This window comes from Sminthopsis crassicaudata, chromosome 4 (genome assembly GCF_048593235.1).
Source record: "Sminthopsis crassicaudata isolate SCR6 chromosome 4, ASM4859323v1, whole genome shotgun sequence".
Taxonomy (NCBI): domain Eukaryota; kingdom Metazoa; phylum Chordata; class Mammalia; order Dasyuromorphia; family Dasyuridae; genus Sminthopsis; species Sminthopsis crassicaudata.
In genome coordinates this window covers 439,137,796-439,160,470 of record NC_133620.1, presented here as the reverse complement: position 1 = coordinate 439,160,470, position 22,675 = coordinate 439,137,796, and the positions used below count along the sequence as shown (strand labels likewise).

At 34.9% G+C, this 22,675-nt stretch overlaps 1 protein-coding gene across 1 annotated transcript in view; it reads left to right on the top strand.

Moving 5' to 3' along the window:
• The window catches only part of NOTCH2 (notch receptor 2), a 164,346-nt gene that overhangs the window by 44,340 nt on the left and 97,331 nt on the right, over window positions 1-22,675 (top strand). The window contains 1 exon segment of the mRNA XM_074263252.1: window positions 1,628-1,709. Coding sequence (XP_074119353.1) covers window positions 1,628-1,709 — 82 coding nt within the window.

Sequence of the window (22,675 nt, the reverse complement as noted above, 5' to 3'; positions counted from 1 at the left end):
TGACACCCCTATTCTTAAGGCATAAACATTCTAATAGGGAAGATAACAAAAATAGGAGGTTTCAGGTACAAGATAGAAAGGTTCTATACTTAGGTTGCAAAGCAAATGGTCATGCATCTTTATGTTTCAATATTGAGTCGTACAATAATAGTAAGGACTGTGGCTTTGAGGGCTGTCTTTTTTGGTCTTTGGTAGCTATGGTTGCTGAGGAGGCAAGGATTTCAGGACTTGCAGAAGCTGTTACTGGGTCTCATCTCCATGGGGTGATTTCTAGAATGATAGAAGAAGGGGTTGGTATGGCTGGGGAGCACAGCCATTCTTGGTCCTATGGTTGTAGGAATAAGAACTGAATCTGTGATTTGTTGGCATAGGAACCTCTCAGGTGAGGAATTGACTTCTGCCAGTGCACCAGCAGAGGTTAAATTATTTCTCTAAACAGTATTTGTCAGAGGTGCATCTTGAACACAGGTCTTCCTAGCTTCGATGCTTCTATCCTTTGCTTCAAGAGACATACTCAGAAATTCTTAAAATGAGATATGATTACTCACTTCAATCAATGCACATTTATTAAATATTTGGGGTAAATATGGAGGGAGGGGTGACTAAGGCCCTGCTTTTAGAGTGATTATAGTGTAATAGGGAAGAAAAGGAAAAGCAGGACAAATGTCCAAATAAATGTGTGGAAAAGAAAAATTCAAGAAAAAAGCTATACACATTCAAAGTGGGAAAGATAATTTTCATTGGGGAAAATTTACAGGAGAAGTGAACTGAGTGGGACCTTTAAGGAATATGGAGAATTGGGGCATAGAGAACAGAATTTGTAAACACACAGAAACAGACAAGAACAGGGGATAGTGGGACATGAAGAATTTTGCAATTTTACTGATGCATAGAATTAAGTGAGGGGGATAGCTGGCCCTGGAATCAGGAAAACCCAATTTCAAATTCAACCTCAGACACTAGTTGTGTGACCCTGAGCTTATCATTTAACCCCATTTGCCTTAATCCACTAGAAAAGGAAATGACAACCACTCCAGTATCTTTGATGGAACAGAGATATAAAAGAGTTGGACATGACTGAGCAACAACAAGAAGAAATGTAGGGAAGTAGTATAAAATCAGAATGGAGCCAGTCATCTTGTAGAGGGCTTGGAATGGTTGACTTGGGAAGATTATTTAGGTATAATATAGAAAATATATGAAAAAGAGGAAGGATAAATTTGAAGCAGATTCGAATGGACAATTCTGAAGTTTCCAAAAATCCATCTGAAGTTTGGGTTGTACTTCAGTGCAAGTCATAGATGAAAAAAAATTTTTCTTCTGATTTATCCCTCCCTCTTCACTGATAGGTTATCAGAACACTCCTCTGAAGTTTGTTGTATTAAAGGGATCCTTTCTTCTGGGATGCCATGGAATGAACTATTTTGCCAATTATGACCAAAAAGCAAATTATCAGTGGGGAGAAAATCCATTTCTTGGATCTCTATTAGATAGTGTTTTGTTGAATAGACTAATTGTAGTGGGAATACCAGATCGGATTGAAATTTGAGAGCTGGATCATAGAATATATGAAGGTATAATGGTTATGATACATCTAATTTATATTTTGTATGTTTTCTTTTTAAAGCAATACAATGTCGAGATGCTTTCAAACCCTGTGTAAATGAAGGAAAATGTGTTACCTACCAAAATGGCACAGGATACTGCGAGTAAGTACAAACTGAGTTTTCTACAGCTTTCTCTCATCTTTTCCAAAGGCCTAGAACACTAAATTAGATTTGTTCCATTATTTCATTCTTCAATATTTCAGTTGGATGTAAAGGAAAATTTTTGACCAGTAGAAAGGGGTTTTTTTTGGGGGGGGGGTATGGATTGGAACTATTTTAGAAAAATTTGAGAAATGAACTCTATGTAGTAACATGATTGACTCTTTCCCATTTATAGTCTTTTTCTTTTGCTTGTTAAATAACCCCTTTTTTTTGAGTATTAGCTATCTTCAAATATTTGATTTTGTTAGATAGTTTGCTCCTGAAAGAGGGATTAGATTTGTTCTACTTGGTCCCAGGGAGTCTGCCCTCCAGATTGGAAATGGATAGAAGTTATAAAGAGATAAATGTAGACTTGCTATAAGGAAGAACTTGCTAAAAATAAAGTTATTTAAAGGTGGATTATCTTGGTAAGTAACATATCACCCCTCATTAGAGGTCTGTTGGCCTCTCTCTCTCTCTCTCTCTCTCTCTCTCTCTCTCTCTCTCTCTCTCTCTCTCTCTCTCGTCTCTCTCTCTCTCTCTGTGTCTGTCTGTCTGTCTGTCTGTCTCTCTCTCTCTCTCTCTCTCTATATATATATATATATATATATACATACACACACATATATATGTATATGTATATATGTATGTATATCTATATACATATATATATAGGAATATGCCTATATTCCAAGCATATTGTACAAGGGAATTCTTATTTTTTGTTATATAAGGTGGTTCCCAAGACCTCCAGACCCCTTTTGACTTTGTGATTCTGTAACACTCATTGATTTGAGATTCTATACTTGAGTTTAATTTCTCCTTCCTGTCATTTAACTCGGATTCTTAGACCAGATCCATCACCATGTGCCAGTCTCAAAATGCACCTTAAATACTCATCTTAGTATAAATAAACCTTACTGTGAGACTAAGAGCCCTTTTCTTTCATGCTCCAAACACACATGGCTGTGTTCTTCCCTTATTCCTTCCTTCCTCTTTCCCCACACCTTGTTGGAATCTAGACCAACAGCTCAGGAATGCCCAATTTCTTCCTTGGCACAATCATGATTGCTACAAACTCAGTTTTAAAACCAGCATTTTGGCATTCCTGAAGGGGACGTTATGGTTTCAAATCTGCTGATCACCGAGTTTTCTCCACTTCTCCAGTTCCTGATATGAATTCCTCTCTACAAGAATACATTTCCAATCTTGTAATGGAAATTAATGATAAAATAAGGCTTGGTATGTGGAATTTCTTTTTTTTCTAGCAAAAAAAAAAACCTTCTAAAAACTGCTTAACATTTTCATTCTAAACTTAGTAACTATTAACAAAAGCAAACATTCCATCAGTTAAGAAAAATAAAAAATAATTATACCTAAAACTATAAATTCTAAGTTTATTTTCAATTTATTTTTAAAGAAAACACATTAACTTTAACAAAGCAGTAACAAAAATGCCCAATTTTTTCTTTGTTTCCTTCTGATCTGTTTTTCTTCTGTATTAAAAAAAATTCTGATGTTATAAGCATGTACTATAATTATTTTACATTGTTATAGATTTTTATAACTGGAAAAAACATTAGAGGGTAAAGGGTTATAGATTTAGGTCTGGAAGGGAATTCAGAGACCATCTAGTCCAATTCCCTCACTTCACAGAAGAGGAAACTGTGGTCCAGAGAGGTTGTTAAGTGATTTGCTGAAGATCACATCCAAAGGTCAAATAGGATGCATCAGAGATGCAACTTTTAAACTCCAGAACCCTCATGTTTCTTCCAGTTTCTTCCCTTCATTTTACTGATGGAGAAAAGACCCATCGTGCAGATTGTTCTGATTCTGATCCCTTCACTCTGCATCATCTTGTATCTTTTTGTAATCTTCATATTATCATGTAATCTGCCACTATGTCCATTGTCCCAGTTTTTTGTTTTTGTTTTTTGGCTATTCCCCTAGTTGCTGGAAACTTTGAACATTTCTTCTAGTTATGTTTTCTAGTTATCATACAACTTAATAAATACATGAAATAATAAATAAAATAACTAACATTTACATAATGCCTTAAGATTTACAAAGTACTTTACATATACTATCTCATTTTGAGTTTAATAAAAATCCTGTTGTGATGGGTTAGGCTAATTAAATTAATTGATTAATTTTCATCTTAACTTTTTAATCTATAGTTATGGGCTAATTATGATTGCCCAACATAAATGAATTTGTAACAATTTTTCAACCCAGCCTTCTTGTATACCTGGATCTGGCATTTTTAATGTTAAGAAAATGAACCATTTTTTAGGCTGTAAATATTCTTTTGAACTTTTTTTGGACAGGAAATATTCTTTTTAACTAACAACAGGGTGTAACAGTAAGTAGTAGACCCTGGTGATAGGAGGACTTATTCAGATCTGGTTGTGTGACTTTTAGTAAATCACTAATCCGGTTTGCCTCACTTTCCTCAACTGTTAAATGAGCTGGAGAAGGAAATGGCAAATCACTCCAGTATCTTTGCCAAGAAAATTATAAAAAGATCAGACAATTTAAGAACAAGTCTTTTTAACTAAATGTGAACATTTCTTTGAAGGTGGTGTGATAGCAAGTCATACTTGCACATTGTTTTAATTGGAATAAAAGGTAAGGTTATAAATGGTTTACTCACTAAATACCATTTTAAAATAATGTTCTGATAATTTATTCATTTATTTGGCTAGAAAAACAAGTGGGATACTTTTTTGATAAAGAATAAATGAGTGATAGACATAGAGAAGAGTAGTCATGCTATACCTTTAGAACTGGGGTATAATTCTACTCTTTTGTCTGAACAATCTGCTTTATGTTCTGATTTTTTAGTAACTCTTTTTTGTCTTGGGTAATTAGTACTCTTGTACGCTGGGAACTTGATTTTTTTGTACTGGGCCTAGTAGAGTACCCCATACAGGTAGACATTTCACAGATGCATTTTTGAATGAGTTTGTAAGTGATTATCTACATCTTCAGCCGTGATGAAAATGTCTCTGTTAACTGTGGGATAACTTCCATCTGCTCTACATTTATCAGGACTACTTTATTCTTTCTGAAAATACATGGTGTTCCTACCTATAAAAATAATTTCAGACTGTTATCATGTAGAGTCTCATATGAAATCTGCTTATGATATGCTTTCTCTTGGATCCTTAAGAAGCAGCAAGAGACAGTGGAAAGGGATTACTAAATTTGAAACCCATGGATTTGACCCCAGTTCTTTTACTTATTACCTTCCGCAAATGAGTTAATTTCTCTGGGTTTCACTTTCCTTGATTAGTGGCTTCAAACTCAAGTAGAAATTTAATGCTGCATAAGTTTGCTTTGAAAATCAAAAATTCACATTATCTATGTTATATTTAAAAAATGTTTTGTCAGACATTCCCCAGTTACATTTTAATCTGATTCAGGCCTCACTGGGGAGTTTTGTGGCACTTCCCTCCTATGTTTTCCCTGGGATTTCTTCTAGCCCTAAACCCTGTGACCTAGATAAGATTTAATTGGAACAAAAAATATGTTGAGTTTTTGGAAGAATGATGTTGCATAGATGCAGAAGTATTTAAAATTTTCAAGTAAGAGCATTGATAAGTTATTTTAATAATGCATATTTTAAAGTGACTATTTTCACCTGGGAGTAAAGGAGATATTGGAACTCTGCTCCTCAGTAAATAATATGAAGGTGCCAGCACCTGGTAGTAAGCGAAAATTAGAGCATTTGGCAGACTGACAAAACTTCTATCAGGCATCCCGGGCATGTAAGAGTCTGCCTGTTTTAAGAGACTGTTATGTGCATTTTTTAAAAGAGAAGCCAAATCTTTACCATGGAGGGTGGGATTTGGAGAAAATAGCTGTAAAGTAGCAGGTATCTGAAAAGACTTTCTTTTAAAAAATATAATGCTACTGATTCAAGTAAAATATAATGATTGTTTATGGAAATTATAGAAGTCCCTGATAACATCGTGCTGACAGATGAGGATAAGTGGGAGTGGAGGTTTATATTCATTTCACAAATGTCTCAATTGTTTTTTCTTAGTGTTAGGAGTCCTTATGTCCTGTTCATGTGTCAGTAGACCTAGAAACAAAACTCAGGGGAAACTTGTGTGATCATGTACAGATACTTCAGCTACTGTGGTTAATGTGTTGTTCTAAGATTTTAATAAAATCTTTGTGACCATGTCAGATATGTCATGTTTTACCTTGTTTCAATGGGAGTTGTCTCTCCCAAACCTATAATTGCTTATAGCCTCTCAATAACGTGTAAGTTTTTCTCTAAAATGTAAATGCATAAGACATTGCTTTAATTAAATCTTTCTTAAATCAAAAAGCATTTATTAAACACTCACTATGTACCAGGAATAGTCTAAACTCTAGGGAATACAAAGAAAGCACCACCAGTAACCCCAAACTAAGTTTTCAAGAAACTCACATTCTAATGCAACTGAAGTTGAGTGGGATGGTGGAGGGAGGAACAGTGAATTTTTTTAAATGGATTTTATAATATTTTAATAATATATGTTTCTTTTTTATGTTTTTTGAGGGGATAGGGATTAGAACAAGGACTCCAAAAAGATTCATAAGACCTAGATTTAGATTTAAAAGGAAACACCAGAATCCAGCCTACTTATTTTCAAAAGAGGAAACTGAAGCTTGCATATGAGAAATGATTGGACCAAAGTCACATGAAGGAGTCAGGATGGCCTTTTCTTCTCTTCCCCATTGATTTTTCCCCATCTGTACAATAGTGTAGAATGTTTCAGAAGTCTCTCATTTAATGATGAAGCTCTGTTTTCAAGTGACAGTCATTGTTGTTTTGAAAACCCCAGGAGAGAGTAAGTTGGTGGGCCACCTTTTGATTGAACTCACTTTTTAGTGCTGGCACACTGACTTGTATGACTTTCGATCAATCTGCATCTCAACTCTGTCATCTGGAGTTTTTGAATAAATAATCTCAGCCTTAACATGTACCACAAATAATTCCTTCGAGGATCCTATGAGGAAAAGCTTTGAAAACTGTAATGTACTATGTTAATATAAACTGAGGATGGAGACCAGAAGAAATGATTGGGGGAAAGGGGAGAGAAATAAAGGTTAAGTTAATCTTCACACCTTAGACTTGGGGTATTATTTTAGTTTCCTACTTTTTACCACGTGTTCCTGAAAATTACATTGTAGAGTGGATCCCATTTTCTCAGAGAAACAGTGTTACATATAATTTGAGCTTGAGAACTTAGAAGAAAAATATGGTCAACAGCATCATAAAAGAAAAGCTTAGAACTACAAAACTCTATCATTTAAAATGGTCTCTTAAAATGGGCATCAAAGTATCATACTCATTGATTATCCCAGGGGGCCCAATAAAATGGAGATACAACACATAAAAACATAATTCTTTTCCATATTAAAGTTGACCTAAAATAATCTCCTAGTTTTAGTAAGTATTAATTAAACATTTGATCAACAATTTTGCTTGGTGCCTTAGAGTTTAAGGAGATCTTTGGAGGGAGGAGTTAGTTGGAAAGGTTCAGGCTTCCTTAAAAAGCAGCCCAAGCAGGTTTGAAGCAGTGCCCTCATTTTCTCTTGATTAACTCGTCTCTGGCTCTTAGCAAGTTGAGGCATCCATGATCATTCTGTTGGCCTTGCTTGTTTGAAGTAGCCTGCATGCAATAACTGCTGATGGTATTTCTCCCACTGAAAAGTATTTTCAGAAGTGTGGACTGACCTAACATACGAAGCTTCTCTTCCCTCCTCAATTTGTTGAGATTGGAAGTACAATTGTTTCTTTTCAGACCAAAGCAGTGACTGGTATTTATTCTTGGACCAAAGTTTGATTTTCATCATCAGAACAAAGGAAATAGAAACTACCTATTTTCAGCCTTCAGTGCCTTAGCCAAGCAGCTTTACTGGTATGGTCCTCAGGTGGATTGTGTTGCTGAGGATTGTCATGGTACATCTTTTAGAAAACTTGGCAGCTCATTCTGAAACTTTGAGAACAATTACCTGAACATTAACTCATGTACTTTTTGAAAGGAGCTCTGTGTGACTTCTCTTAGTGCATTCAGAAATGATCATGAGATTTTAGAGCTGGAGGGGACTATACAGGAAAGCTACTCCCATGATTCTCTTTCTACAGATGAGGAAACTGAGGTAAAGTAGAGATCTGAATCCAGACTTTTTGACTTTTCTATGTATTGTGTTGCTTCCATTGATACCACATTCCCAAGAGAGCTGACCTCTTTATATGATTTATTTTTAAGAGTAATTTACAGAAAGTGTGAACTTTAATTACATACAGGACAAGAATGTATGGGGTGCTCTTTTTTTCTTTCTGCCTTTCTTACTATATTTGTCTCCCTTCTTTCCCCTCCTTCCTTCATGCCCTTTCTTTTCTTCTCTTTCTTTTCTACCTCCCTCCTTTTGTCCCTTCCTCCTCTTCCTTCCCTCCCTCCTTCCTTCCTTCCCTTCTTCCCTCCTTTCCTTCCCTCCCTTCTTTTTCTCCAAATCAAAATCTCCTATTATATATATATATATAACTAGGGCTCAGCCCCTTTTTATACTCATGGTATTTTTCCATAGTTCACAAGTGACCCTCTGAAATAGAAGGTTACAATAGGTTGAGAGAGTTTATAAAATGTGTTTTTTTCAATATCAAAAATGTTGTCAGGGCTGTACTTTGCATACAGTTGCAACATTTAGAATAGGAAGGACACCAGGCCCAAGAAGCTTATCTAATGCAAGTACATTGCACCCAGAAGCAACAGGAGCAGCAGCTGTTTGCTGCAGCCTGGCTTGTGGCAATCCTGCATTTTCCCAAGATAGTTCACAATATTTGAATGTGAAAAGGATATCAGAATTAGGGGACAGAAAAGGGGAGAAGAGGTTGCTTGTGGAAAATGTAGTGCAGAACAGACTAACTTAATGAGAACCTCAAATTATTTACTTTCTCTCTTTGGCTCTGGAAACTTGAATGACTACAGCTGAATTTGGTGCAATTCATGTTATCTTTCCAACTATCTAGGTGCCAGGAAACACATATTTTACTTTCTAGGCCAAACTAATCAACTAAACATTTCCACGTGCACAAAACAAGTAATGTTTTTTTAATATGGAAAGAGGGTTCTATTCTTATTTTCAACCCATGATTTTAAAAGAGCTTCTGGAAACATCAATCCTTTAACTCCAAATTTAAGTGTTTCACCAATTAACTTGTGTATGATTAAGATATGTGGTTAAAATATACATTTAAAAATTTTGTGTGTATAAATATAGCAGCAATTATTAATAATGAAGCAGAAAAGGTGCTCTTGCATCTTACCAACAAAAATTGCTAACCAAAAAACCCACAAACTGATTAATTTTGGCCTGCAAATGGTGGATGTTTCTGATAAACACGAGGTGGACCAGTCTTGTCACACTGTCTCCAAGTTATCAATGCTCTTGATAAAGTAGCACTTTCCTTTTGGTTCAGTAGGTGTTAGTACCCATTAATTCCATGATAGTTTTTGCTTTAATATTAATACGGAATAAGAAAGAGGTATATGAAAGCACTCTTTTTATTCTGCCTTTCAGGGCTAAAAATATTTTAGCAAACTTTTTTGACATTCACCTTTTAACTTTAACATGATGTAAATTGAAGCAAGAATGAATATAAATTAATGATAATAATAGTTAAATTTATATAGTTCTTTTAAGTTTGCAGAGTGCTTTCCAAATATTATTTTAATCCTTACAACAACTGTGAGAGGTAGGGACTATTATTGTCCCTATTTTACAAAAGAGGAAACTGAGGCATGTGGGTTAAATAATTTGTCCTGGGAGTGTCTGAAGCTGAATTTGAACTCAGATCTTCCTAACTCCAGGTCCAGTATCCTATCCTTTGTGTCATCTAGCTTTGCATCTAGAAAATACTGAACGAAATAGAATTGTATTAATAGCCCAAGTATCTTGTTTACTCTGAACTTTTATTTTTTTCCTTAAAATGCATTGTTTTGTTTTATTTTTTTCCTTAAGCACTGATGGTTGAATTAATCATAGGGAGCCTATGATACTAAACACACTTTACTACAAAATCCCATCCCTTGAATGGCAATATTCTCAGTTTTTGCTCTAGAGCTGTGAATTATGGAATAATCTAATCTTGGAAGCATTAAAATGACACACAACTCAAAGAGAAGAAGGGTAGAACGCTGCATTGTGTTCTTATGATGCATGGTGCAAGAGGTAGCATGAAAGTCATGGAGAATGTGACCAGGAATGTAGGAGAGCCAACAGATCGTCTGTAACTCGTTTGAGAGAGTGCTCGCTTCCAAAGATTGTTTCTTTTGTCGTCTCCTTTGACGTTACAGTAACTCTGGGAGGTTGCTACTTCAGGGTTATCATCCCTACTTCTTAGATGGAAAAAAAAAAAAGAATCAAACTTCTGGTGTCGTGCAGCTAATCAATGCTCGAGAAAAGACTACAGGTTTTTTGCCTCTTAAATGGAGAAGTCCTTCTCTAAGCCAAGCTTCCTTTCATGGGCAGCCTTCATTGTTCCCTGAGCTAATGAAATGGGAGAAGAGCCTCAAGTGCACTTGAATAGATCCTCTCTGAAGTATTTATGGGAAGACGGGGCAAGAACATCTCTGGATAAATGGTCTGGGAGAGGCTGTGATGTGTACTGTGGAAATATCTGCAGCATTGTGATCACAGATAAGAGCTATGATTTATATATCATAAAGTGTTGATATGTACCCACATGTATATGTGTATATGTGTACCTATATGCAAATGTATATACAGATACACATATATACTTGTTTATGTATAATCTCATTTGAGCTTCTGAACCTTGTGAAACAGGTACTGTTGTTATATCTCTTTTGTAGCTGAGGAAACTGAGGCAAACAGATGTTAAATGACTTGCCCAAGATAACACAATAAATGACAGAAGTGGAATTCATACTTTGCTTCTCTTGACTCCAAGTTCAGTACGCTACTAAGATACATACCTAGCTTTTCTGATCTACCAAAGTTGACAAAGTACTAGGTATCTTTAATTTTTAAACTCATAAACCCTGTATTTTAGATTTAGGAGTAAAGAGAAATTGAGACTTTTTACCTCTACATCCAGTGATCACATATAGAGTACCAACAAGTAGATTGTTCTTTATAAACCCAATAAGTAAATAATGATTCTTAGCATTTCTGCCCTGTTTTCTGCTGTTTCACTCTTGTCACAACTAAAGCAAAATAAGGCCATTTTTATTCTAATTTTTATTTGTTTCATGGCCAAGGATGTACCTTCCACTTACCAAGCAAAAGTCAATTCAGACTTAATAAGACTGGTCCTCAGCTGCCATGGGGGCAATACTGGAAAAGCCTTTGCAGCTTGGTTGGCATTATCTTTGAGACTAGTTACTCAAAGTCACAATGAAGTGTTTGGAGTAGACTTTTTATTTTAAAATAAGTTTTACTTTTCACTTTGGGGTAAGGGAAATTAAATTTCCTTTGCAGTTTCTCCTATCTGTTTGTAAAATGGAAACTATTTATCAGTGACATCATCTCCCTGCCTCTCAATCTTCCTTCTCCTCCTCCTGGAAGTAAATTGTTAAGTCCCAGACTGATAGCAACATATTCCATTCTCTCGTTTTGTGTACTCTATTGTTTTTGAAAAATATTTACAGAATAATCTCTTTCCTAGTCATTTTGTTTTAAAGTTTTTCATTAAAGATATGAAAATAATTCTAGAATGGATCAACTTTAAAGGGAAGATAATATAGGTCGGCATGAAAGTAAGAAAAGCAATGTTGAAGTTGAGGATGGCAATGATTTTCAACCTTAAATTAATTAAGTTAAAAAAATTGAGTTTGGGGAATGGAAGAAGCCAAAATTTGATAGGGATTTGCTCAAAAAAATGACTCTCAAGAATTAGCTTGGGCACTTGGGATGAGTACAGATTCAGGCAAAGCTCCAGCACTTAAAGATCTGGGGACTTTACATAAAGAGTTTTTTTTTTTTCACTTTCACCTTGATTAAGCTTCTAGAGAGAAGCTGGCAGAAAGGCACCCAAAATCATTCTATTGTCCTTAAGCTCAATACATGTTTATTGAAATATGATAAGGATGATGGTGGTCATGGTGGGATCGCTTCGACTGAAAAACATTTTCACAGGAAGAAAAGATCTCCCATTCTACTTTCTTGATCTCAGTTTCTCGAAACTATAAATAGAATTGTTAATTAATGATAACTACATTTATATAGCATTCTGTGGTTTACAAAGCACTTCACAAATATTTCATTTGATCCTCACAACAACCTTGGACGCTCTCAGGTGCTTTCATTATCCCCATTTTACAATTGAGGAAACCAAGGTAGACAGAGATTAAAAGCAATTTTAAAGGACACTTGTCTGAATCTGCATTTAAATTTCATGTCTTCTTGACTCTAGGTCTACCTCTTCAATCACTGTCATCTTGCTGCCTCTTTGTTATCAAATCAAAGCAGTAGCATCTCCTGTAGAAGAATTTATAGGATATTTTTGAAGAGAGGACAAAGTGCCATGATACAATAACAATGCAAAACAATATAGTTAGTGTTAATTTTATGGTACCCACTGTAAAAGATAAAAGGGGAAGGTTGTATGGACTAAAGTATTTGGACATCACATCTTGGAGATGAAACTTGAGCTGAGATTTATCCTACAAGTAGGGAAGGATGTTAGATAGAATAGAAGAAAGGTTTCCCAGTCAAGGCCTTCCACATGCGCAAAAGCATGGCAATGGGATTAAACCTTTTTGGAGCCAGTAGCCTAATTGGAACATGAGAATTGGGAGTTAGTTGGATGGCTGAGTTGGACCACTATAATTGTGTGTAATAAGACAAGAAGATCTAATCAAATTCACACAGTTGGAAATTCTCATGACTTGTTATGTGAACACACATTTCTATAGGGGTTGAAACTAAAAAATTTTTTCCTTTAACTAAAATTGATTTAATCAGAACATTATATTATCTGAATATTTTGATTAAGCAAATCTGTATTATGTTAGGGATTTCAGTTTATAAGATTGCATGTTATTTTGCCTTATGATTTTAGGTCAGTCTTTTAACTTTCCTGTCTCCTTTTCTTCACATAAATTAATTTTAGAGCTGACGCAGAGTTGAGGAGATTACCTGATTTTTCCATAGCATCATAAAGATGGAAGGGACCTTAGAGATCATGCAGTCTAATCTCTAACACATGAATTCTCTTTACTACATTTAGCCTTTTTGAAGATTTCTAGTCATGGGAAACTTGCTACCTCCAGAGGCAGCCAATTTTAATTTGGAATAGCTTAAATAGCTCAGATGGTTGTAGTCTTTCTTGTTGTTTTCTGAGATTGAACTGAAATTTTTCTGTTTGAAACTTCTACCCTTTGGTATTAACTTTTTAGGTCTACATTAATCAACATTCGTTGGTTTCATTTAGATCCATTTGACTATGTTATCCAATCTACTTCATTTGTGTAGAAAGGATAGCTTGGGAGATTATCAGATGCCATTCTTGAAATTAGATGGTTTGGGGGAAGTCACAAAGAACATATGCTTATCAGATTTTGAGATGGCAGAAAACTGAGAAAGATTAGTCATTGATTACATGACAGAACTGGGGTCCCAAAAGAGCTAAAAAATCTGAAACAAAGGGTTTAGTCAAATAAAATGAAAGTTAGTGGGAATAATTATAAAGTCCTATAATTAGTATTATAAAAGTTAATTCCAAGATCAATATGATTCAGAAATGAAGATTTCATCCCCTTAAATGCATTAAAAGGAATGTGGCATCCAAAAAAAGGAAAGTAATTTTGCCATAATCAGTATATATCTAGAGCATTATGTTAATTTCTTGGTCCCATAATTTAAGAGTACCTCTGATAATATGTAGTATATAGAGAAGGTAAGGTAATCAGGATGATTAGGAAACTTGGAAACAGTTAACCCAGGAGTTGGTTGAAGGAGCTTATTGTTTGGAGAAGTGAAAGGGGAGTGCAAGAGAGGGGATGAGTTGGGACATGATAACTATCTTTTAGTATTTGGGGAGTTGTTTGGATGAAGGATGAAACTTTGTTCTGCTTGATGTCAAACACATGACTTCAGGTGAAGTTTCAGTATAACTGATTTCTATGCAACGGAAGGAAAAAACTTCTTTTATAAAAATTAGTTATCCAAAAGAGAATGAAATTCCTTGAAATGTAGGGAGTTCCCCATCACTAAAGATTTTCAAGTGGAGGCTAGTTGGAGAAGTTGTCGAAAGGACTCATGTTACAAGTAGGAATTAGACAAAATGAATCCCAAGGTCTTATCCTTGCTAACATCCTATAATCAATGGCTGCTTGGTTTCTATTACCCATCTGTTTTCTTCCTTCATTTCTTAGTTCTACCCTTCATTACTTGAAACTGTCCTATTCTTATTTATTTGCCCTTGACTTTTTTCCTTCTTATAAGAAAGAGTTTTTAAGCATATAAAAAAATACAATCTCAGAAGTTGGTAAATACTTTAGATACCACTTGGTCTGATCTCCTACCCTAAATGGAAACATATTTTTTAACCTCTCTGTCAAATGGTCATTCAGCTTCTAGTTGAACACTTTTTGGTGATAGAGAACTCTTTATGAGACAGCCCATTTTATGAACAACTTGAATTGTTCTTGATTATTGAACCAAAACCTGCATCTCCTCATCTCCTGCTTATTGGTCCTCATTTTGTCCCTTAGAGCATTAAAGAGCGATTCTCATCTTTCTTTCACATGACAATGCTCATTCCCCTCCCAAGTCGTTTCCAGTTTTCCGCATGGAATAGGCAGCCCTAATTTAGTCTAGATAATTGAAGGTTTGAATGTGTACTATATAATCAGAGGAGACAAGCGTTAACTGGACCTTGAAACATGAATAGAATTTGGATAGAGAAGAGAAAGAAGGTCAGCCCAGTAAGAGGAGGAGTATGAACATGAGCATGAGCAAAAATATGACAAGGGCAGCTAGTGTATTGTGAAGACTAGCCTGATGAAAGATGAGGATCCATATTGCAAAGCAGCAGTCAGTGGATGAACAGCATTCTGCTTTGAGCAAAGATTTGGTGAAATGGCTCATGCGTGTATGCTTACTTGCACTTCATTACTTTAGAAGATAATGTGATTTCACCGTTTTGGGCAACCTTTTCACATCTTAGACTTAAGTTAGTTGCCATGGTTAAGATAATTCATCATGAAGTGGCCAGCCTTCTATAGTCCACACTTAGTTGGACTTGTCACAGAATTTCAGAGGAAGAGGGGATCTCAGAAGCAATTAGTTCATCCTGCTCCTTGTTCAACATACCCAATGATGGAACATTCATCCTTTACTTAAAGCTGTCTTGTGTATGGGGAGTGAGAGGAAGGAGTGGGAATATTATGTTCCAATGTATACTATAACACACACATACACACACTATTTATTTCCCACTTCTGGATAGGTCCAGTTGTTAGAAAAATGTTCCTTAAGTTAATCTTAAATGTGCTACTTTGTAACTTTCACCCATCTGTTTTTATTTTTTGAGTTTTTCCTTCTGGTGTCACACAGAATAAGTACAATCTTTCTGCTATAACATAACTTTTTGAATAGTGAATACAAATATCATCTCTTCTTTTCTTCTTTTTCTCCAAGTTAAACATTACCAGTTCTTTCAAATGATCCTCAAGACACAAAGCCTCAAGTCCCTTTACTATTGCCATCACTCTCCTCAGAGTGTCTCTGGCTTATTAGTGGACTCCCTAAAATGTCATTCCCAGAATTGAAAGTAATATGTCAGGTATGGCCTGAACAAGGGAGAATAGAGAGAGGAATGATTTCCCTTGGCAGTACAACAAGATATAAATAGACTGGAGTGGGAAGGAACTGGGGGGGTCTTAAGTTATTTCAATAAAAGAGATTTTAACAATAAATGATAAATAATCAATAATATGTATAATATATAAATAAATAATAAAATGAGAATCTCAATTAAATGAGCAAAGGAGGAGTTTAGCTACAAAAAGGTTTGGCAGCTGATTGAATTTGGTGTATGAGGGAGTAGTTGAGGAAAATTCCTAGGTTATGGACCTGAGAGACTGGAAAAAATGTAGGTGTTAGAAATTGCTAGAAATAGGGAAGTCTGGGAAAGTTATCACCCTAGGGAATGTAAATTACTTTTTTATCTTTCCTTCCCCTCCTGGATTCCTTCAAGATGTAACTAAAATCCTATTTGATGTAGGGAGACTTTCCTGTTCTCTGTACATAGCCCTACTTCTGCCTTTCCCTGAGATTATGACTCCTTTATATCTTGTGTGAGCCTGTCAGCTTCCTTGAATGTGAATTCTTTGAGAGTAGAAGCTGCTTTTGCCTTTTCTTGTATCCCCAGAATTTAGCCCAGTGTCTAGCACATGGTATATGGACAAGAATTAGAAGGGGATATGGTTTGAGTTAGGGAGTGATATTTTTCAAACAGTAGAAAAACTGAAACACCATCAGAAAAAAACTGGTCTTGCTGTGCATGTTTGTTACAAGAGGTTTGTTTGGTTTTTTGTTTTTTGTTTTTTCATTTTTTTCAGTTTAGGGACATGGGAGAGGCCAAGGAAATAGAGAAGAGGTAGAGGAAAGGAAGGAAGGAAAAAGAAAGAAAAGGAAGGAAGGAAGGAAGGAAGAAATTGGAGAAATGAAATCATTTTTAGATTAGATTTACAAAAGAATGGAAGGAAGGCCAGAATTAATCATAAACAAGCAGAACAGCTTTCAAAGTTACATGTTGAATTCATCATATGTGATAGATGGTGTGATATCTGAATATATCATATATGATATTTCAGCACCAACAAAAAAGTCAAAAGTGGTTCGTTTGATTTTTTTTTTGCCCCTGAGGACCTTTTAAACTGTACGTGTTAGAAATTCACAGTTTGATGCGTAATCTTTTTCTTGTTCTGTTTATGGAGAATCCATCTCATTTGATATTTTAAGTTCAAAATTAAACTAATTAATTAAAAAGCAGTTTTTACATAAGACTAAATTATATAAATTGGAAAGAACTCAATTCTTCTGACTTCAGGTCTTCTATTATATTTCTTACATCATATAGGCTAGATTTCGTTATGTCAGGAACCTAGACCAATGAGCATCTTTTTGCTAAATCTTTGTTCCCTCAAATGGCTCATATTTCTTAATGCCTGTCATCTCTGATTATAGGGTGTACATTCAAAACCTCAGCTACCCAGAATAAACCAGGGCTGCTTGGGTCATGTGCTAAAGCTTGACCATGACTGGGAGGTAATTTTTCCCTGGGTTATGGTCTTCTTTTAGTTTAATTTCTCTCATCCCTTGATGTATTGGGATTTTTCCATTAAATTCTCATCCCCCTCCCCAAGTTTCAGCTGTGTGTTTTATTTTGATATAACAAAGATTTGCATATTGCCGTCATTCTATGAGGGATTTCTGTTAACAGTAATTAAGCAACATCAACGATACAGTGACCACATCTGAAAGTGTGTGCAGCATTCCACATCTGCTGTACCTCCAGCCTCTCTATTAAAAAAAATTAATTAACAGAAATCTATTTTCTCTCTTTTCTACTCCCCCTTTGCCATTGAAAAAAAAGAAAAGAAAAGAAAAACAAATTCCTTGTAACAAATATGCATAGTCAAGCCAAAACAGATTCCCTCCTTGGCTCTGTGTGTGTGTATAAATACATTATTCATTGACTCATTCCCCCTCATACTAGATATTAAATCAGCTGTATTATATATGTGTATATCTATATATACACACAAATGTGTCTATATGACTAAACAAATACATAATTTATTCAATATACATACATATACACACATACATATGTGTAATTTTAACTCCTAAAGCTATAATTTCTCTGTCAGGATATGGATAGTATAGTTCTTCATTGATCCTTTAAAATCATAAATGGTCAAAAGTTTGCAAAGTTGTTTAATTTTTCAGTGTTGTTATGGTATAAATTGTTTCTAATGTATTATACATTTTTTTCCTTCTGCTCATTTCACTGTTAGTTTATAAAAGTCCTCAAAATTGTTTCACTTTTAATATATTAATATTATTTCTCAGGTTTTGTTAATTTCACTCTGCACTAGTTAAAATAGGTCCCTCTCATGTATTCTGATAGAAGTGGATATCTTCAACATAGAGAAGAGCTAATCCAATTCCAATTGATCAATGATGGACAGAATCAGCTACACCCAGAGAAGGAACACTGGGAAATGAGTGTAAACTGTTAGCATTTTTTGTTTTTCTCCCCAGATTATTTTTACCTTCTGAATCCAATTCTTCTTTTGCAACAACAAAAAATATTCGGTTCTGCACATATATATTGTACTTAGGATATACTATAAGATATTTAATATGTATGGGAATGCCTGCCATCTAGGAAAGGGGGTAGAGGGAAGGAGGGGAAAATTCAGAACAGAAGGGAGTACAAGGGATAATGTTGTAAAAAATTACCTATGCATATGTACTATCAAAAAAAGTTATAATTATAAAATTAATTAAAAAAATAAAATAATAAAATAAAATTAGTCCTCTCTCCTTGAAATCAATTTTTCTTCAAATCTTAGAGTATTCTATCACATTCACATAACAAGTATTCAGTATCAAGTATATTCAGCCATTCTTCATTTCTTTAGTTTCTTTTTACAACCTCAAAAAAGATCTGCTTTAAAGATGTTTGTATATGTAGAACCTTTTCTTATTTCTTGTATCTTTTGACTATAGCTTGGTCAAAGGTTGCATATTGTTTGTAACTCTTTGTGTATCGTTCCACATTGTTTTCTACAATGGTTGTACCCATTCACAGATTCACCAACAGTGCATTGTTGTGCCTATTTTTTCACAGCCCCTCCAATATTTGTCATATTTATGTCATCTTTGACAAGTTGCTGGGTATGAGGTAGAGTCTGAAAATTTAAAAAAATTTTATTTTGCTAATTAGCTGTGATTTGGAGCATTTTTTTCAATATAACTACAATTAATCTGGATTTCTTTTCTTGAAAGTTTCCTTTTATATCCTTAGACTATTTAACAATTGAGGGATGATTCTTCTTATTATAAATTAGAATATGTTTCTTATACAGGTTGTCCCAAAAGTCTTAGGGCCATCTTTAGCTTTAATATCTTAAGTGTCCTTTTAAGCTATTAAAGTTTTAATAAAATAGCTCTGTTAATACTTTAACAGCTTAAAATAACACTAAGACTTTTGGGACACCTGTGCCTTGAAAATAAGACCATTGTCAGAGAAACTTGCTGCAAAGATTTTCCCCCCCAAGTTAATTGTTTCCCCTTTTCTTTTAGCTTTATTATATTTGTTTCTGCAAAACCTTTGTCATTTTATGTAATCAAAATTATCCATATTGTCTTCAGAAATTCTCTGTCTCTTATTTGGCCATGAACTTTTACCTATCTATAGATCTAATAGGTAATTTATCTATCTATAAATCTAATAAATAATTTTTTCATGTCTCTATATTTTATATCTAGGTCATGAATTTATTTGTCCCTTGATCTTGTTTTATTTAAGATATCCTTCTCCTTCCTATCTCTGCAGAATCTGACAATATCAATCACCTGGTCATCCTAAATACTTTCTCCTCTTTAGATTTTCATAACTGTTATTCTAAATTCACTTTAGAATTGTTTGCTAACCTGTTTTCCTTCTTGAGTGTGGAAATAAGTATTTTGCCCATTCTAGTTATGTAGTCTGGCCATGCATTTTTACTGGGCAAACTGCCCTTTCTCAAAATCCTCTTCTTCCCAAGAAAAGTACCTTAGCGACATCTTTGCTTCTGATTTTCTTAGTGCCGTTTGTATGTAATACTTGTGGTGTCTAACTCTGCCTCCTACTGTTAAAATTCAGTGGACTTGAAATTTTTGGTCACCCTTTAAGAAGAAAAAGAGGACAAAGCTTGATTACTAATGAGAGCTGACTCATTTCCTTCTAGCCAAAGGCAGACACTGACTATCAGAGATTATAATTGGACTCCAGACAAACAGGCTTTCTAATTAGGGGAAGCTGTTCCCTGTCTTTATTAATCCCTAGCCTCATTTCCCTAAATATATAAAACTAAATATTAAAAGAATGACAATTTTGTGAGTTGTTGACATGGACAAAATACATAGATGTATTTGTTGTGTCAAGGAAAATAATGGAAATAATGGAAAATGGCATTATGCGAACATGAATTATTTTAGTTATTCAACTAGGAGAGCCTTCTTCCTCTCTCATGAATTTATTTTTTGGAATAATAGCTTTTTATTTTCAAAATATATGCAACGATAACTTTCAACATTCACCCTTGCAAAACCTTGTGTTCCAAATTTTTCTTCCTCCCTTCTCCCACTCCTCCCCTAGACAGCAAGTAATCCAATATATGTTAAACATGTGCAATTCTTCTGTACATATTTCAACATTTATCATGCTGCACAAGATCAAAAAGAGAAAAAAATGCTCCCTCCTGAATTTAGATATGATCCTTCTTGTTCCACACTGCTATCCTATAACTTTTATGCCAAATTCTTAATGTAGCCATGTGCCACATGTTATGAAAGTTTACCTTTGCTAGTTTGGAAGGGCCTCTGGTTCCCTCTCGCCATATTTCATAGTAATGAAAAGGCTCCACATTCTGGGTGATAGTATTAGGGAAAAGAGCACGTATAGCCTTCCCTTGGCCATGGAGTCAGTGGATTCCTCTTGATATTTTATCTGCTACAAATATCTTCCTCTTTCTCCTGTCCTGTTACTCTTCCCTTTTGGAGCCAGCTCTACTCCCACCTTCCTGTATCTTAAGAATCCCCTGAAGTTGGCACCTAAGGGGATATTTGGGAAGCATCACGGATTACAATTCATTGCGAAAATTTTGAGGGTTATTGGTAGTATAGTGCTTAGATGCAGGAATTGTGGAGAACACAAGTTAAGTATAAGACATGGTCCCTGACTTTAAGGAATTTAATAGTGTTGGAAAGATGCCATTATCACCAATAACACTGACTTGAAAGCAAATCCTTGGGTATGCTGCGATATAAAGGGATTTATTAAGGAAAGTCAGGGTTCTGCTTAGGTTCTAAAATGTTATTCTGATGTGCATGAATGTATAATTTAAAAGAGTTAGGTCAGATTTGTAATTATGTTATATACAATAGTCAGTGTGTTTTTAGAATGAGCAAGGGTATAACTGGATTTTGGCTCATAATTAGTTGGGTTTCATGGTCATCATTGAATAAATATGCTTAGTTGTTTATATATACACATTTATATACTGCTTTAAAGTTTGCAGACTCCTTTACTAGTTCTCTATAGGAATATAATTATTTAATTACAGGCATACCATGTACAAGATTTCAACCAACCAAGTATTTCCATCGATCGTGACATTAGTACATATCATAACCAAGCCTTTTCATAAAGTTACAAAATTCTGTTGTTATATTACATTTGGCCAATTGATCTCTTACAACATTGGTTCTGTCAGAATAATTGCCTCCTGAAATATTCCTTCACTTAATATTATAGTTTAGTTTTATTCTACCATCTGTGTTCTTGCCCTATATTTTTCTTCTTCTTGGCTAAATTCCTTGAGAAAGCAATCAACAGCAACTGCTTTTCCTTCCTCTTCTTCATTATGATATTCACTACCAAATCCTTTGCCATTTGCTCTCTCTGAAGTTATCTGTGATTTCTTAATTGCTAAATCTAATGGTGTTTTCTTAATCCTTCTTCCCATCTCTTCAGAATCTGACAATATCAATCACATGGTCATCCTAAATACTTTCTCCTCTTTAGATTTTCATAACTGTTTTCTCTTCCAAGTGTTCTCCATTCCTATCTGCCCTCTCCTCAGTATCATTTGCTAGACCATCATCTAGGTGATTCCCACTTAACTGTAGCCATCTCCCCTGTCTTTTCACTCTATATGGTGAGCTTCCACAGATTCGGTTATCTTTATTTAAATGACATATCCAGCCCCAGTCTCTCTCCTTCCAAAGCTGATTTTTTTTCCTAAAGCACATACCTGACCCTCTAACTCCTTCCCTCTCTCCTCAGTCAGTAAACTTCAGTGGATCCCTATTAATCTCCAGAATCAAATATAAAATTCTGTTCTCACATAGAAGCTGGCCCCTTCCTGCCTTTCCTCAGTTTAGACTTTATTCCCCTCCATACTTTCTGTGATTCAACTTGACATAATGCAAAACTCCATCTTTTAAAAACTCTGTGCTGGCTATACCCCATGTCTGGAAAGCTCTCCCTGCTCAACTCTAGAAGCTCTGGGCTTTCTTAGCTTCCTTCAAGGCTCACTTTCTGCAAGAAGTCTTTGCTTTCATATTTTCTTTCATATTGCTTTCCCTCTGGGAATACTTCCCACCTCTCTTTCATATATACACAAACACACATATATCATATTTACTTGCACGTTATTCTCTCGTTTGAGTGTCAGCTCCTTGAGGGCAGGAACCACATTTTTATCTTTCTTTATATCCCCAAATGCTTAACACATATCTAGCACATAAAAATAATTTGTGCTTCTGAAATTCCAGGTTTCTCTTTAGGAAGTTTTTTATACTCTGAAAGACTTATCTGTGGCCATTATTTTCATCCATGTAAGGAAAATGAATGGAACAGATTGTTTCCAAAGTCAGAACAAAGATAGGGCCTAATTCTTCAACACTTCCAGAATAGCAGATTTTAGGAGTTTTGCATATTGGACAATGAAATTGCTTATTTGGTATTGAACTGGTATGTTACCATCCAAGATAAAAATGGTTTCTTGAAAGCAAATGATTTCTTTCCTTGTTAACATAAAGGTCACAGAAGTTGTATTTTATATAGGGAAAGTATATTTTGTGCTTTCTGTGATCACCGTGACAATTCTGTAGATCTG